Source organism: Phocoena phocoena, chromosome 1 (genome assembly GCF_963924675.1).
Source record: "Phocoena phocoena chromosome 1, mPhoPho1.1, whole genome shotgun sequence".
NCBI classification, from domain to species: Eukaryota; Metazoa; Chordata; class Mammalia; order Artiodactyla; family Phocoenidae; genus Phocoena; species Phocoena phocoena.
In genome coordinates this window covers 133,251,211-133,269,022 of record NC_089219.1, presented here as the reverse complement: position 1 = coordinate 133,269,022, position 17,812 = coordinate 133,251,211, and the positions used below count along the sequence as shown (strand labels likewise).

General features: G+C 44.7%; 1 protein-coding gene across 2 annotated transcripts in view; it reads left to right on the top strand.

Moving 5' to 3' along the window:
• The window catches only part of ASTN1 (astrotactin 1), a 316,153-nt gene that overhangs the window by 169,749 nt on the left and 128,592 nt on the right, over positions 1–17,812 (top strand). For both annotated transcript variants that reach the window (XM_065877622.1, XM_065877613.1), the window contains exon 8: positions 758–842. In XM_065877622.1, the coding sequence (XP_065733694.1) occupies positions 758–842 (85 nt within the window). The remainder of the gene's footprint in view (positions 1–757; positions 843–17,812) is intronic.

Here is a 17,812-nt window from a genome sequence, read left to right as displayed (position 1 = left end):
ACCTCTTGGTACACTGTTGAAGTAAGTAATGATAATGAAACATAGTGATATCCTAAACAAACATAGATGATTCTTCTGTTAATCAGCACCAAGATAATGAGCCATTTTCACTTAAAAATAAAAACCCAGAGTTCTTATAAAACTATGATAGGTATAAGTGGCCTCCTCAAATACAGCAGTTGTTCTTGGGCTAGCAGCATGGCCTGGTTGGGAAAAAAGGTCTGGAGTCAGACAGACATAGGTTCAAATATTAACTCTGCCATTTAAATCTGTCTCTAGATCCCTTAATTCTCCTGAGCCTTGATTTCCCTCATCAGGATAGCATGGCTAATCATATGTACTTTTCAAATTTCTTAGAAACATTTGATGAAATAACTCACTTATGTGGTCTTCAAACATGTGTTGATCATCTAATATGTGTCTTGCAGTATACTGGCCACTGAGAAAATAACAACAAAGGAGTCCCTTTGCTCAAAGAGTTCTTGGACTTTGTGTCTGCAGAGCCCATGTAATAGGTGCTTTGTAAACGTTAGTGTCCTCAACCAGTGAAAGTTATCACATAGTGAAAATGGAGAGATCGGTGGTGTGTTCCTTCACGTGGGCAGTGGAGATGGGCGTGTATGGTATAATAGGATTTATGGTGTCATCCGTGCCAGTGTTAGTTTGATGTGATCATTTCATATTAATTTTCTCCAACACAGACATGTTAATCAATTTCTTCTTGTTTCTTTTTCTTCTTCCTCACCCTGCTTCTAAGGGGAATGCCTCTGCTACGAGGGTTACATGAAGGATCCAGTGCACAAGCATCTTTGCATTCGGAATGAATGGGGAACCAACCAAGGGTAAGTGAGGGGACGGCGAGTTAGCCAGTTCCCGGACGTCACCGCTCCCTCACGCAGACGTGACGTGGAGCAATTGTGTGGAGAGGGACAGAGCTAAAGGGTGGTTCTATTCTGAACAGCAAACGGATGAACGTGTCACTGTGCGTTTCCATGTTTACACCATCCCAGTGGTGTCCACCTCATCTTCCTCTCCATTTACGAGTTCAGAGGTGATGCCTCTGACTCGCAGCCCCAAGCCTCCAGCTGGGATCTGGGAATCAAGCTGTCCCTCTCTTCCTTTTCACACCGCCATCAGCCACGAGGATTCCACAGATAGAACTTAGCTGTTGATTTTGTTGGAGACACGTGAAGTCGCACACACTCCAGTGTAGCTCTCCCAGAGCTCAACGAGCTTTGCAAGACTGATATGAGTGGAAACTTGTTTTCACCAGTACTGTCAGAGAGGGTGAAATGCAACGACTCAGGGAGTGCTTGGCATTGAGTCAAAGGATTTTCACCTGATCTTCAATTACCATTTCTTGTAAGATCTTTGCTTTTCCCCGGGCACAGACAACTGGGATAAAATAGTTACCTTGTCTATTGCTTTATATTTTATTCATTTTCCTTTTTTGAATTTTTTCATGGAGAAAAAATATACATAAGATAAAAATGATCATTTTCACCATTCTTAGGTGTACAGTTCAGTGGCATTAAGCACATTCACATCGTTGTGCCACCATCACCACTATCCATCTTCTATTGCCTTTTTTTTTTTTTTTTTTTTTTTGCGGCACGCGGGCCTCTCACTGTTATGGCCTCTCCCGTGGCAGAGCACAGGCTCCGGACGCACAGGCTCAGTGGCCATGGCTCACGGGCCCAGCCGCTCCGCGGCATGTGGGATATTCCCGGACCGGGGTACGAACCCGTGTTCCCTGCATCGGCAGGCGGACTCTCAACCACTGCGCCACCAGGGAAGCCCTTCTATCACCTTTTGAAAGCAACTTCCTACTTTGTTTTGGGTGCTGAGAGATTACTTTCTGCCTTGGCTGGGTTATGGAGGAGGGTGTGGGAAGACAGGGATCAATGAACGCTAACTAATAATAGCAATCAATGGGACAGGGGAAACTAGAAAGAAATCAAGGCAAAAGCCACCTCGGGGCTTCCCTGGTGGTGCAGTGGTCGGGGCTTCCCTGGTGGTGCAGTAGTTGAGAGTCCGCATGCCGATGCAGGGGACATGGGTTCGTGTCCCGGTCTGGGAAGATCCCACATGCCTCGGAGAGGCTGGGCCCGTGAGCCATGGCCGCTGAGCCTGCGCTCCGCAATGGGAGAGGCCACAACAGTGAGAGGCCTGCGTACCAAAAAAAAAAAAAAAAAGCCATCTCGGAGTGATTGCTTAGACTGCAGAGTGGAAATGTGTTTGTGGCCTGGCAAGGTGGAGAAAAGAAATCACCGTCCCTTCCCACGGCACCAAGGAGGACTCCTAGCCCTGAGTTCGATGCTCAACCTCCTCTCTATGATTCGGAGGAGCCCAAGCCTAGAATACTGAATGTGGTTCTGGACTCTCAAAGCAATAAATATGGAGAAAAATGGGTGAGAGTTTGGAGAAGAGCAATAAAAATGATTGAAGAGCCCAAAGGAGTGATTTATGATGAAGGGGAAGAAGAACCCCACTCAGAGAACTTGACCAGCTGATAACTAAGTCATGGAATGATAGATGCCTGTAGATGTTCGAAGAGGGCAGATGTGCTGGAACAGGTTGAAGTTGAGGGATAAGGACAAGAGAGAATGAAGTTAAGGAGAGGAAATCTGAGTCACAGGTCGGAAAACTTGGGGCAAGTCAAAATGCCGTGAAATTTTTCTGTTAGTGAAAATGAAGGATGGCTCCGTTTTTCCACTGAATTTGTGATCTTATCAGGGAGGCAGTCCACAAAGTGTAGAGGAAGATGTTTGGAGAAGGGTAAATGCCTATGAGGTGGCCGGTTGTTGAAAGATTGGTGGGAAGGGCAGAGAACTTGGCTTATAGATGCCAAGTGGAGTTTGAATAGAGAGTGCCATTTGCTATGGCTATGTAAAGTCAGTTCAGTCCCCTTACTCTCTGCCCTCTGACATGTTTGCATAGTTGCCAAGGAGCCAAGATTTTAGCTTATGTGCTGGCCGAAAATCTCAGTTGACTGTGATTCATATTGAGTAAAATATTGGAAAAGGTGATGGATAATCAGCTCTCTGTCTCTTAGCCTGCATACCTGCTGCTGAAGTAAACAATGACAAAAAATCACTTCACTTTTGTGCCCTGAATGATCCAGGCTGGCTCTCTGCAGTGATTGGATTTGGTGGCTAATCGCTCAAGCCTCCACATCCCTTGCCTTGTAGACAGATCATGTGACGGCGGGCCTGACTTCACTGGGTAATTGCACAAGTCTTCATCATTCCCTCTGGCTGTGTGTAGAGACAGTCTTGGATGTAGACAAGAGCCTCCAGGGAAATGGTGGAGGCCCCACGTTGGTGTCATTTAAAATAAGACAGGCTAGAGCCCTGAGTTAGAGACTGACAGGAACATTAGCCCCAGGAAACAGACAAGGAGACCTAATCTGTCATTTCCATCTCTAATTTCCATTATTCTCTGATCATCACTGTCTATAAGGTCTCATTCTGGACACTAATAAAATAATGGAGCAACTGTTAGGAGGGGAAAAAAGTGACTGTCATGAGAATAATGGAAGCAGGAGTGATAAGCAGCATGTTTACATGTACATAAAAAAGTGCCAGACAAAGGGCTGCATCTTCCTCATAGAATGACAAGATAAAAGTAGATACGTTCATACGTCTTGGTTTAGATCAGGGATCGGATGCCACGTTTCTTTAAATGATTCTTACAAAATTAATGAAAATTGATTTGAACGTGAAGACTGTCACTTGAAAAGTACAGATTGCTAACTGATGACACGTACTGGGGTATTATGGAGAAATCAGTGGTAGGCCTGATTTTCCTGAGTATTTTATTTAATGGTCCGGGAGGGAGCGGTGAACAGCTGGTACGGGTATTTATGTTTTTCACTTAAGCATTCTATATTGTGTACATTAAAATAGCTGAACATTCTTTTGAAGTCGAACAACCAGATCCTAGGCCAGTGAAAGTTAAAATGAATTCCCTTGTGAAAATCTAGGTTAATGTACCAGGACAGAAGTATCAACAAGCAGTCGTGACTTTCAGACAAGGAAGAAAGTTGGTCAAGGACATTAATACAAAAAATTACAAATGGATGATTGTGGGAGACAGAGAAGTTATACCCGCAGCTTTATCCAGACTCTGCTTTGTGCTTCAGTTCACCTGGACCTGTATGTGTGCGTGTGTGTGTGATATGTGTGTGTGTGTATGTGTACATGAGTGAGCTGATTTATTTATAGAAATCCTCTCCCCACCCTACTCCTTCATCTACTCTCTCACTCATTCATGTTTTCAGCAGATATTCACTGTACCCGTCGTGGCCCAGGATAAAGTAGGTTGCTAATTATAAGAAGAAGATGTTATCTCTGCTCTGGAAGAATAGTCTAGAATAGATAGATGGGCACCTAACAAGAAAATTACAATGAATTCTAAAACCTATTAAAGGTTTGAGCAAAGTTCAGTGGGATTACAGTTTGACTCATGTGACATCTAAGGATCTGGAATAGGATTTCATGAGGAAGTTAGATCTTGAACTGTTCTATTTAACAGGTCACGAAGGTAATTCTAGGCAGAAAGAACAGCATATGCCAAGGCATGGAGGCTTAAGAAGCATGGTTTCTCCAGGAATGGCAAACAAATAACTCAATGTAGCTCACGGGTGCAGTTTATAGAGGCAGGAGAAGAGGCTGATAAGGTGGGTAGAGACTAGATCTTAAAGAGCTCTTGCTTACTAAGGCTTTGAACCTTAAAGCCCCATGTGTACACCCCTAGAATTGTCAGCAGGAGGTGTCTGTATATGTGGAGGGCTGTTCCGTCACTACACATTATTTTTCTGGACCCTTCAAAAGAAATTAAAACAATCCTAAAGGGGCTACCCTGGTGGCGCAGTGGTTGAGAGTCCACCTGCCGATGCAGGGGACAGGGGTTCGTGCCCCGGTCCGGGAAGATCCCACATGCCGCGGAGCGGCTGGGCCCGTGAGCCATGGCCGCTGAGCCTGCGCATCCGGAGCCTGTGCTCCAGAACAGGAGAGGCCACAACAGTAAGAGGCCCCCGTACCTCAAAAAAAAAAAAAAAAAAAATCCTAAAAAGAAAACAAAAACCAAAACAAACACACAAAAAAACTCTCTAAAGACTATCTAAGGTTTTATTTATCTGGATCCTGCAAATAAAGCAGTCTTAAAATTATCCTGTAGATAAAAGTTTTGAAGACCATACAGCAAAGAGTGACAGAAAACTGGGGACCATAGGTACAAGACATGTGAATCGAGGGGGTTGCAGCCATTTTTGGTGACTCTGGTTTTGCCAGAAATGCCCAAGGAGAAGTGAGGCTAGTTGAGACATTCGTGTGTGAATCTTGGTGATAAAGCCAGCCACTGTAGTTTACCCAGGTGACAGGATTCAGGGTGGCAGGTTGTAAAATCACTGAACTCGTTACAAAAGAGGCTCTGATTCACTAAAAGTAAAAATAGCTTCAAAAAGATTTAAACAAAGTCATGGATGACAGACTTCTAATGAGTTATTAAAAGAACATAGGATGCCTGAGGTTACATCCTTGGTCTTTGAGGTTGGCAACAAAATCAATCATTGCCTGCCCCAGCACCCTTGGTGACCCAGGTGCCCAGCAGAGGACCCGGGATGGAAGGATCCCGCCCTAGTGCAGGGCTTCACCACATCTCTGTCTAACCTGTGTGAATCCACAGCTGCTCAGCCTCCCAACCCTGTGGCTTCATAGACACAGCCAGGGACTGTTAGTGTCTCTATGTGATATTTGTCTGCTAGGACAACAAGGACAAATTAAAAAATTTCACAGATAAGAAATGAGACCAATAAATGAGGGTGGAGGAGGCAAGAGAGATGATTTACATGAAAATATTAGAAGAGAAAAAACAAATTTATTTAGCTACTTGGAGATTATTAAGAAAGGCTCTAATAATGTTTTTTGTTAAATTAAGAGTATACCCAGTGGCCTCTAGGTACATTTTTCAGAACACCACAGTCAGATTAAATTCATGCATTTGAAGATTCCCGGTAAATAATAGACTGATTTCTTATTCTGGCATCTCAGATACAGAGGGCAATACCAAGGAGATTCCCCACTAGAGAACATATTACTAGATTTCAGTGCTGAAGAATGGTGGTAGAGTGATAATTTATGAGATGGGAAAAGACCAGCTGTGGAAATGAACAGGTGTTTCTCCAAGGTTTTAGGAGCTGTTGTCAGGAATAATCCTGCTCATCAGAGCACTTGTTTCACTGCCTGCTCAGGAGGCAACATACTTACCTACTTACCATGACATCCCCCCAGACTAGTACGTGTGTGTGCTTGTGCCTGTGCATGCACACACACACTCACACACTCGTACGCAGCCCGTGCCACCTTAATATGGCCTTTACATTGTCCCAGGTTTGTACTGTGCTTTCTCTTTCTACAACTCATCCCTGCTACTCACCCTCCCAGGGATCCCTGCTTAGGGTTTCTAAATCTGTATAAGGAACAAATGCCCCACACCATAGAATCCAGTTTCCTTTTCAGGGCAAGAATGGGGACCATGTTTGTCATGGTTGGCCTCAGCCCCTCGGTCTTGCTCCAAAGCGTCCTTGACAGAAGGTAATTTTATTAGGATCTGTCTGAATGATGCCATCCTAAACATTTCCCTAGAGACCACTCACAGAAAAATGACCACAGCCCACTGGAGAGGATGCCTTTGCCTCTGAGTTCTAGGTGTTAGCAGAGACCAACCTGCACTGATGATTCCAAATGATCTAAAACCCATTCTCACCTTCTGGCCACCTAAAGCTGAGCCAGAACATTCTCTCAGCTGTCTGACCATCAAAGTGCAAATGCTGAACCATCGTATGGCAGTGACCAGAATGCTAGGGGGTAGCTCTGATTCCCAGCCCAGGTCTTGGGCAGTGTTTGGCCTTCTTTGACCTTCCCAGAGTCTCGTCAGAAGTGACTCAGATGGAGTCAGACAGTCCTGCGTGACATTTGACATTTCCTGACTTTCGTTTGTCCGTCTCTAGCTCATCGTCTGGCTTTTATTTCCCCACCCCCATGCCTGTCTCTGTATCAGTGATGCCCTGTTCACCTTCCTCCAACCCCTCAGACAAGATTTGCAGGCCGGCCTGCTGCTGCTCTTTTATCTCTGGGCGCCCTCCTCCCCTTCCCTCCAGCCCCAACCTCATTGTCTGTGCCCAGCTCCTGTCATTGCCATGCCAAGCACAAACGGGATTATCCTCCCACTAGCTCTCTTTTTATTGTCCTTTTTTCTCTTTGTGTGTGTATGTGCGTGTGCATGCGTGTGTGACTCTTTCTAATTGTGTGCGTGCGTGCGTGTGTGTGTGACTCTAATTACCTCTCACTTATTCACTTATTCCTAGCAAGGGTTTCCAGTGGTTTTATTTGGCCCTTTATTTCTCATTCTTCTTTTCTTCCTTCCCTTTTCCTTTACTTCCATCTGCTCCACTTCCCCCAGGAGTCAGTGGAAATGTGACTGTCCTTTCTCCCACCTATTTCAGTGTCAAACAGGTCATCTTAGCTCTTAGTATTAAACCTAAAGTTCCTAGTTCCTTCTCTCGCTAGAAACTCTGCTGTAACCTGATTCTAGCTGAAATATTGCCCTGTAGAAAGAAGAACTGACCCCCTCTGGGTGAGCAGGCAGGAACTGAGTGGTTGAAAGTGGATCTCCACCTACCAGGACCTCCTCAGACGGGCTTAACGGGGTCAAGTCCCCTCAGTTGTCTTGGGGGACCCTGCACCTCATTCTTAGGGATTATTCTCAAGTGGAAACATGTTTAATTTGACCCATTTTCACAAAAGACATGTGGTCAGTCAGCTGAGTACAGCCATATGCTTTGTACATTGCAGGTAGACATCTAGCACAAAGAGCAGCTGAGGGCTGAAACCTCGCCCCTGCAGGCCCAGGAAAGCAAACTCTGAGACGCAGGGGGCATTTGTCCTGATGCGTGCCTTTTTCTCATTTGCACAAATGCAGTTGAGGAGCTAGAGCTGCCCCTGGCCGGGGTTGTTTTAGGTGATGCCCTTTGCTCCCCTCTTAGAGGCAACTGTAACCTTGGTTACTCAAGATGATAAGAGAGCAAAATACGCCTAATAATTGACTCCCTGATGCCAGTTCATGGAGCAAATACTTAAGAATCATCTGGGGAGCTAATACTGATTTCCGATTGCTACCCCAGGAGATATATTAATTTCATGGGTCTGGGAGAGGGCTCAGTCTTTGTACAGATGGAAAGCTCCCCCCAAATGCTTCTGCAGCCCAGTCAGACTTAAGAGGCCCTTCCTAAGCAAGGTGTGGAGTCCCCACATCCCCACCAGGAAGGCATCCTCTTACCAGTGCACCATCCCCTCTGATGAAAAGGATGGGTTTGTAGACTAGTGGCTGAGTGCATCCTAAAGGATTCTTGTGTTTTACTTTTGGGGAAATAGAGAGCCAGAGAGGTGAAGAAACTTGCTCAAGGTCACATAGCTGGTGGCCAAGCTTTATAGTGACAGGTGGGTATTGGAGATAAATCAGTTGGGTAAATACTGATTTCAGAGAGAGCCAGTGTGATAAGCGTGTGACATTCTGGAAGTCATCAGCTGTGGATGAGAGATGGGCATTCCCCACCTGCTTCTCTGCATCCTCCTCCCCAGGGCACCGAGGGGACTCAGCTTCATCCTACCCTTCCCCACATGACAAGTGTCTGCAGTCCCCCTACAGTACTGCCTACCCCCTGGAGGAGAGTGAAACATCCACGGTGTTCTCTCTGACTAGTCCAGTCACGGTACCAAGAGACTCATTTTAAACAGTACCAGAGGCAGGAACACTCATATTTCCTCCAGTATGACCACCAGGGTGAAAAAATCAACCTCGATTTACCCTCCCATCTGCTCGAGAATGGAAGATAAATTGTTTCAATTTTATAGAAATGAATGTTTTATGTTTGGCCCAGGCTTTCCAGAGAGTGTCCTGAATTTATATATTCTACTGAATGCATGGATGTTTTCTACTAGGAATGCTCCCTGGACCTGCAGCTTCTTTGGGTTTCAGTCTAAGAATACTAGGTTTGAGAGTGCTGTCATCTTCCCTGGCTTTGGGCATCTTGGCTATTTATCTTTTTTTTTTCTTTAAAGTAAATAGAAAAAAATCCACTCATTATCCCATGCTCAGAGAAAACTTCCATTACCATTTTGTCATATTTCTTCCCAATTTCTTTTTCTATGCATCAAAAGTTTTGCTTTCCACTGCCCCCCTTAATTTTTAATGCATTTTTGTTCTCTTTCGTTATTTAACAATGAGCATTCATTACTTTTGTAACCACAAAATTTGGGGGAAATTTCAGAAGGAAGCTTTAAAAGCATCTTTGTTGTATATTATTTTTCTCAAAACGTTTTCTCTGGGGAAGTTATTCTTAATGTCTATCTGAAAAGCCTCAGTTGAAAACCTGGTTTTGGAGGAAAGAAGAAAGTGGCTCAGGGTCTAGCGTTCAGGTCAAATTCCTCTAATGTAAACATCTCTGTAAGTTTTTGTATAACAAAGGGCTGGATAAACACCAGGAAGTGACCCTCGAATTCAGCACAATATCCAATGCAGTACAACTTCAGTGTCACTGAAGATTTTGATCAGTCCCTCAGATGCTGCCGCTTAATCGCTGCCATTTATTAAGCGTATAATGCTGGGCTCAGTGTTGGTGGTGGTGTTGTTTTAATATCATCCCTAATCTTGATAAAAAGCCTCCAAACTGGTTAAGAGGTGAGCAGTTAGTAGTGTTTATTCCACCTGCAGTCTCTGTGAAAACAATTTCAGTAAAAGTCATCTTAAGGTTTATTCTTCCTAGATAAGTACTTTGAATTCTGCTTCGAACATTCACACTGCAATTATTTTTTCCTAAGTTTTAACTTTATGTAATCTCAGGAATTGGAGAGCAAACATTTTGTCACTTCATGTCTTGGTTTTTATTTTATCTTTTTTTTTTTTTTTTATAAAAGGAATGCATATAATTTGTAGAAAATCAAAAAAAAAAAAGAAAGGAAAGAAAGTCACCCACAGAGCAGTAAAAAAAAAAAGACAATCCAAGCCACCTGAAGTGGCATCCCCTGGAGGGAACTCATTCTGAACTCTTTTGTTTGTTTAGGGATAATATTTTTTTTAACAAAAACCACACTATATTGTTATATCTCTTGCTTTTTAAAATATATATATTCATATATACACGTACGTATATATGTATGTATATGTAGTGAGAAAGGTGCCTATTATTATGTGAGGCTCAGCAATATGGTGACCAGGGTCACAGTGGTGAACAGAATTGCCTGATGCCAACATCTGGCTCTTTTCATTAGACCATGACGCTACTCAGCAATTGGAATAATCTTTTCCTTCCCTGGTACTCTTCTTCCCATCAAGTTTATTAACCTTTCCACACGGTTTTCCACACTGAGAGTAGCATGGTTGGCTTAAGGAGAGAGAGCCTGGAAACCAGGCTTTCCAGCTGAGGTTGGCTTTTGGATCTAAGATCTTTGGGTGGAGGAGAGTCCCCAGATTTCTGTTGTGCAGGACTGTGAAGGGAGGCCGTGGACAGCTCTTCAGTGCCCCAGTGCTGCACTAGCCCAATTAGCCCCGGAGGTGGAGGACTTCCGTGTGGCTGCCCAGCCCACAGTGCCCGGCACGGACTTCCTCCAATCCTGACGTACAGCAGAGACTCCCTTGCTTATAACCAAATGAGAAATATGACTTTATTTATGTCTGTATTTATTTATTTATTTTGGTTTTTTTTGCGGTACGCGGGCCTCTCACTGTTGTGGCCTCCCCCGCTGCGGAGCACAGGCTCTGGATGCACAGGCTCAGCGGCCGTGGCTCACGGGCCCAGCTGCTCTGCGGCATGTGGGATCTTCCAGGACTGGGGCACGAACCCGTGTCCCCTGCATTGGCAGGCGGACTCTCAACCACTGCGCCACCATGGAAGCCCTGTATTTATTTTTTTATTGAAGTATAGTTGATTCACAATATCATATTAGTTTCAGGTGCACAACATAGTGGTTCAATATTTTTATAGATTACACTCCATTCAGAGTTATTATAAAACATGGCCATACATCCCTGTTTGTATAGTAGTTTGTACCTCTTAATCCCCTACCCCTGTCTTGCTCCTACCCCCTTCCGTCTCCCAGCTGGTAACCACTAGTTTGTTCTGTATATCCGTGAGTCTGTTTAGGCCTTGTTATATTCCTTCCACATGAGACGGATGACTTTAAATGGAGTGAGTGCTCACCGTGGTGGGATGGTCACAAATGGGAACATACTCCACACTGAGAGAAGCCTACCTGGAGTTAAATTAACATCAAAGCCAGTGAGCTGTAGTACTTTGCATGCCTGGTATTATAACACTCCCCACACTCTACCCTTCAGGGGCAGTAGTAATAGTCGTGATACTAATATAGTAATAATAATAGCTGACACATATAGTTCTTGGGGTGCATCAGCCAGCCCTCTGAGTTCTTTTCATGTACCAAGAAATTTATTTCTCATTTCAGCACTATGAGTAGAAACTATTGTTTTCCCCATTTTACTGGTGATCTGTTGAATATTTCAGCAATATTGAAAGTCTCACTGGCAAGAAAAAAGAATCTCGGTCCCTAAGGAGAACTTTCTGTTGCCAAACCCCTCAAGGGCTACTGTTCTGAGAGTCTCAAAATGAAAGCAGGGGAGAGGCTACAATTCGGCCTTGAGGCTCTGGGGACAGGGGATCCTTGAGTCGATGCCTTGATTAAAACAATGACAAGTATGTAGTCTGTAGTTAAGTATCTCTTCCAGAATGATGTAGAGCCCTAGGGAAAGTGATGTGTCACTAGAGGGACCTAGCTGGAGGCCTAAACACAGTAAATGCTCTAGGCTGGTAACTGTTGGGACCAGACACCTGTTACTGAGTAGCTCTGTGCTCTGGCCAGTGTAAAACCACAACTGTGGATTCAAATCAAGGTGGCCCATTGTAGCAGAGGCCATGGCACACTCTTCACCATGGACCCTATGCAGGCATTGCATTTGCCCATTTACTAGGCAAGTCCTTGCTATTGGCAAAGATTCCAGAGCCTTTGCCCGATGGGTCAGGAGTGAGATCTTCACGTTTGAAGGATGGGGCCATCCATTTTATTCAGACTACTTGGCCTGGAAAGAAGGTAGTCTGGGATATGTTCAGAGGTTCTTCTTTCCAGGTATAGTCTTAAATATCGTCAACCAGACTTCACTTAATAGCCTTGGTCAAATGATCTCATCTTAACCAGGAGGCTGGGGATATCTCACTTCCTAGAGAGTTTATGTTCACCTGCTCATATTTTTATCTGTATGGGAGGCAGCATAGCACAATGGGAAGAACACAGAGTTGCAGACAGACACGCTTGAGCTCAAATCTCATTTCTTCTACTAAAAGCACTCAATTTTTGGCTAGCTTCATAACTTTTGAGGCTCAATTTCCTTTTCAGTAAAAATAAGAATGTTGCACTCAATAATGTTACATAAAATATGTAAGCACTTAAATAAGCGATGGCATCAAGTATCCCGTTGATGATGTTTTGCATTGGTCACAGCCTCATTTATGTTCTATGAACTGCCTCCAAATGATGAGATCTTAACATCAATTCGGCAAGTTGCGTTTAGAGGAATCCACCTCTAGAATATAAATTCCACGAAGGCATAAACAATGTCTCTTATCTATCATTGCATTGTCAGACCCTAACACACTGCTTGGCACATAGTAGGTACTCAATAAATATTTGTAAGATAAATAAAGGCACGTGGTCATCTTTGGGCAAGACATCCACAGACTTCTGCTTTCTGAACCTAATTGTATCTTTAGACTCTCTTATGAGAGTGGTGACTCACCTCCGTAATTTCAGGAAGTAGGAGTAGGAATATCAGCTGAATCGCTCACAATTCTGTACACTCAGAGCTGGGAGCCCACCTCAAGGTCATATCATCTCGCCTGCCACCTGGTGTAGGAATCCCTCCTACAGCCTTTCTAGCAGATGGCCACCTGAATGCTATCAGTGAAGAAGGCTATGTTCTTGGAAAAGGCAGCTCATATCGTTGTTGTAATGCAGGTTCTTAGACAGCTATCCTTCAGGCTGAGCCAAAATATGTTTTCCTGTAACTTTGATCGGTTTGGTCAGCTCTGTCCTTTGGAACAATAAAGAATATGTTGATTTCCTTCTTCTCTGCCCAGGACTGCTAGCTTATATGGTGCCTTTGTGTGGATTAGAAAAATGTGCTTACCTGTTGCAGAGTGTGGGGTGGATGGGTGCCTGTGAACAACTGGGACCACCATATATGGTCTGGCTACACGGTTCATGTTATCCCATGTATTAGCTATCCCTGCTATTTCGTGTTATCTGTGAATTTAATTAACATAGCTTCAGTGACCTTCTTCAGGTAACTGATGAAATTGTTAAAGAGAACGCCACCAAGCCCTGCTCCCATCAGAGACTTTCTTGCAGGTTGACCTTGACCCCTTACTCCAAACTTGTTGGTTACATTTGTTCAATTACACAGAAATTCATCAGCTGTATAATCATTCAACCTTCCTATTTCCATCTAATCCATGTAAAAGATTTTGTCAAGTGTCTGGCCCAGAATGGGTGCTCAATACATTTTCTAAGTCAGGGAATGAATGCCTTTCTGAAATCAGGGTAGATGACTTCTGTGCTGCCCTTTGAAATGCTGACCTAGAGATGCCATCAAAAATGGTCATGAGCCTAGCTTGGGACACCCCACTTGTTAGTGAATCCAGTCTAGCTCTTAGACATTTTGGCATTCTTGTTTTTTTTATATTGATCCATCCTCTTTCTCTAAAGAGCCCGAAGCTGCTGAAAATTTGCTTCCACACTTGTGGCTCTTAGACCATCTATTCCTCCAGGCCATGCAGTTTTATCTCATTAAGAGTCTTGCCTCACAAGGAGTTCCAGCGATGTGACTCTCAACAGTTTCCTACCTGATAAGTGAAGGTAAAGGTCATAGTAAGAGCTAATATTTACTGAGAGTTTACACTGTGCCTGGCACATTTCTAAGAGCTTATATATTTTAATCTTAACACAACTCTTTGAAGCTATCCCTTTTTACAGATGGGGAGACTGAGGCATCTAAGAGCTTATATATTTTAATCTTAACACAACTCTTTGAAGCTATCCCTTTTTACAGATGGGGAGACTGAGGCACCAAGAAGCTTGGTAACTTAGCCAAAGCTTGCACCATAGTAAGTGCCATACTTGGCATTCAAACCTAGGCAGTCTGTCTGGAGTCCGTGCATATAACTCACAGGGTGCTGCCTGACAAGGAAAGGATTTACTCTATGAACAAGCAGATTTGTGGGCAGCAGATGCCCCCTTTTCTGGTGTCTTGCCCCATCCTCCCCACTCCCTTCTCTGAAGTAATGTGAGTCAGGCAGCTGAGCTGGCTGCAGGCACGATGGTCAGGATCACCCTCCACCCCATGTTCTCAGTTCTCCATTTTGGGGGATTGAGCTAGTGTCACCATCTTCTCTCCGCCGTCAGCCACTTAATGGGCTTTTCCTCCCAGGTCCCAGAAGCATTTGCTCTTCGAAAGCCTGTGGAGAGGTGGAGCTTAGCCCAGAGGAATGAGCCACTTCAGGCGTCAATGAAGTACGTGTAGAGAGGTACTTGGGGTGCTCCACCCGAGCAAGGGGAGGAGGTCAGTGCGTCATGGGCTCCTTCTGTGGGTCAGGCTCTCTTCCAGGTGCTTTATATCTGTTACCTCATTTAAATGATAATAGGGAGTCTCACTGATTGCTTTCTATGTGAAGGCATCATCTGTAGATGCTTTGTGAGTGTTCACAGCATCCTTTCCTCACACTGTGCAGATGAGGAAGCAGTGGCACAGAGGATTCAATCACTTGCTCAGAGAACACGGTAGCAGTGGGAGGAGAAGGGATGAACCCGGAAGCCTGATTCTCAGTCCAGGCCCTCACTGGGATGCATGAGGATGAGTTTGGCCACCATAGAGCCTCTCAGGATAGGTCCCTCCTAGCTCTCAAGGCTCCCAGCATTTGCTTCCAGCCTGACTGAACTGCTTGCTCTTGATCACACTGACCTTTTACTTTATCTTCTCCCTACTTTTGCTCAGGACATCTCTTCCCCTGCAGTTCTCTCCTTCCAATGCCCCTCCCCATTCCCAGTCTCCCGGGTGCAGCCCAAATACCTGCTTCTTTATAAAGCTTTCCCTATTCTCCAATATGAAGCCACCCCTTCATCCTTTGGGCTGCCTCAGGCCTGTAACTCTCTCTTGTGGCCACTGGCACATGGGGCCTTGTTTATATCCCTAGACTTGTCTTGACTCCTTGTAGACAATAAGACTTGTAGCGCAAGGGCTTAATTTTGAGTCTCATTCTCAGGTACAGAGTGTCTTGCATGTAGTAGGTGCTCAATAAAAATTAAATAGTTGCTGTTTGTGAGATTCCAAGCATTATGAGAAATGAACTAATAGAGAAGATACAGTAAGTCCCCTACATACAAACGAGTTCCATTCTGAGAGCATGTTCATAATTTGTAAAGTCCAACAAAGTTACCCAACTAACACAGTCAGCTGTATAGTACTGTATTGTAATAGGTTTATAATACTTTTCACACAAATAATACATAAAAAACAAAACCCACAAAAATAAAGAAAACATTTTAATCTTACAGTACAGTACCTTGAAAAGTACAGTAACACAGTACAGCAGCTGGCGTACAGGGGCACATTCGCATCTTTGAAAGTTCGCAACTTGAAGGTTCGTATGTAAGGGACTTACTGTTTGGAGGCAGGAAGGAGATCACCTTGAGATCACTCACAACACATCACTTCTACTGAGGACTTCCTTTGTGCTGGACACCCTATTCCAGGCTCACAATAGTCCTATAAGGTCCAACCCACTAGGAGCTTAAATACATTAGGAATTGAGCCCGTAGAACATAATGGTTAAAACTATACAAGCAGACCACCTGAGTCTCAATCCTGGCTCTACCACTTACTGGCTCTACCCACTTCCCTTGGTCAAACTGCTTAAGTCCTCTGTACTGCAGCTTCCTCCCCTGTGAACCAGGCGTGATCATAGTACCTACCTCACAGGGTTGTAGTAAGAGGTAAACGACAGAACCATGGAAAGCAAGAGTGGAGGGTGTTGGTAATACCAGGTGGCAAGGGGATCAGATGGCCCTTCCTCCGAGAGTCAGAGAATCTAGCAGCAGGTATCATAATACCTGCCAGGGGAATGGTTTTCAGGAGGGAAGTCCTGCGTCCATTTTTTAAAATCTTTCCATTTTGATCACTGGCCAGGCTGGGTCTCTTTGGTTTGATTTGAACTTTTCTCTTCCTCTCTGCCAGCATCAGTGCATCGTGAAGACGCACTCCTGTTCTTCAAAAGCTTTGCCTCTCCCTTCCCCAAATTGTGCCTTCCACCGGGCAGAGGAGGGTGTGGTTGAGCACAGCAGCCTAAACTCAAGCCTCTTGCCTAATTACACTGCAGTCAGATTTTCCACGCAAGCCCCTATTGTGGCAGGATGCCCTCTTTGAAGTCATTAGTCTTCACAGCAGGGAGAGCACATCATCAAAGATTCCGTTTCCCAGCAACCCTTGCTGTGTGCCCTTGCTCACCAGAGGATTGCAGAGGGAGAGAGAGAAGAGCCTACAAGTGCATTAAGTCCGCTGTTCTCTCCTCTGGCCCTGGACCACGATCCCTTTGAACTGAAGCCCAGGGAAAGGGCTGGTGATGCTATCACAAAACCTCTCCCTGTTCTTTCAGTTTTAACCAATTTAACAATTAAACTTGCTAGGGCCAGGGATATGAAATGTAGGACATGGTTAAGGTTCCTGTCTATAATCTAAGGCCCTATGGGATGGGGGTTGGGAAGGTAACAAAAGTGGCTCTGAGGCTCTAGACACTTAGCATGTACTTGATAATGAGTATGAAGAATCTGCTGTGAAGTTAAAATTCTGTGTGTGTGTGTGTGTGTGTGTGTGTGTGTGTGTATGTATGTGTGTGTGTGAAAGACGTATGGAGAGAGAGAGGGAGATCCTGGACTTTGGTTACAGAAACCTGGATTTGTATCCTGGCCTTGCCTGTCACCTGTCACTTACCTGGGCAGCCTCTTAATTTCTGACTTTCAGTCTCTTAATCCCTTGGAAGTTCAGTGATGATTGTGAATGAAGTAATGTTTAACAGAGCTATTCACTTAAACCCAGATCTTAGATTTCTGCGTGAATCCGGGCCTGAGGTTTCAGCACTGAAGTCCCAGGGCTGTGACCAGAATAACCCGCTCCGTGTTTGGAAGGTCAGTTGGTGGAGCTCCATGAAGGAATTCATAAGGGGAGCATCTGAGTGCAGATCTCTGGGGGCCTTGCTGAGGAACACGGATGCCCCTGGTGGGCTCCAGCTTCTCCTGTTCACCACTGTAACATTTGTCCAAAGGCCCATCGCACACACACGGCCTCACCTGCACCCCTACTCTCTCAGGCCAGCACTTTCTCTCTCACCTGGACCACATGAGAGCCTCCCTGCCCCCTGACTTGGCCTCACATCCTTCCTTTTCAGTCACCAAAAAGATCCATGTAAATGAGCTGTTCATTTTACACCCTGCCTAAAGCCTACCAACGAAACCTATGGCCCTACAGGATACATTTGGGCCTTTCTAAGGTGGCCTACAGGCTCTTTCTGACCTGATTGTCGCCAACCCCTTCAGCTCAGCATCTCCAACCATTCTCTGCCCAGAATTTTAGGTTCCAATGACATTGAATCTGTTGTAGAGCCTATGTGTGCACCATGCTATACCACATGTCT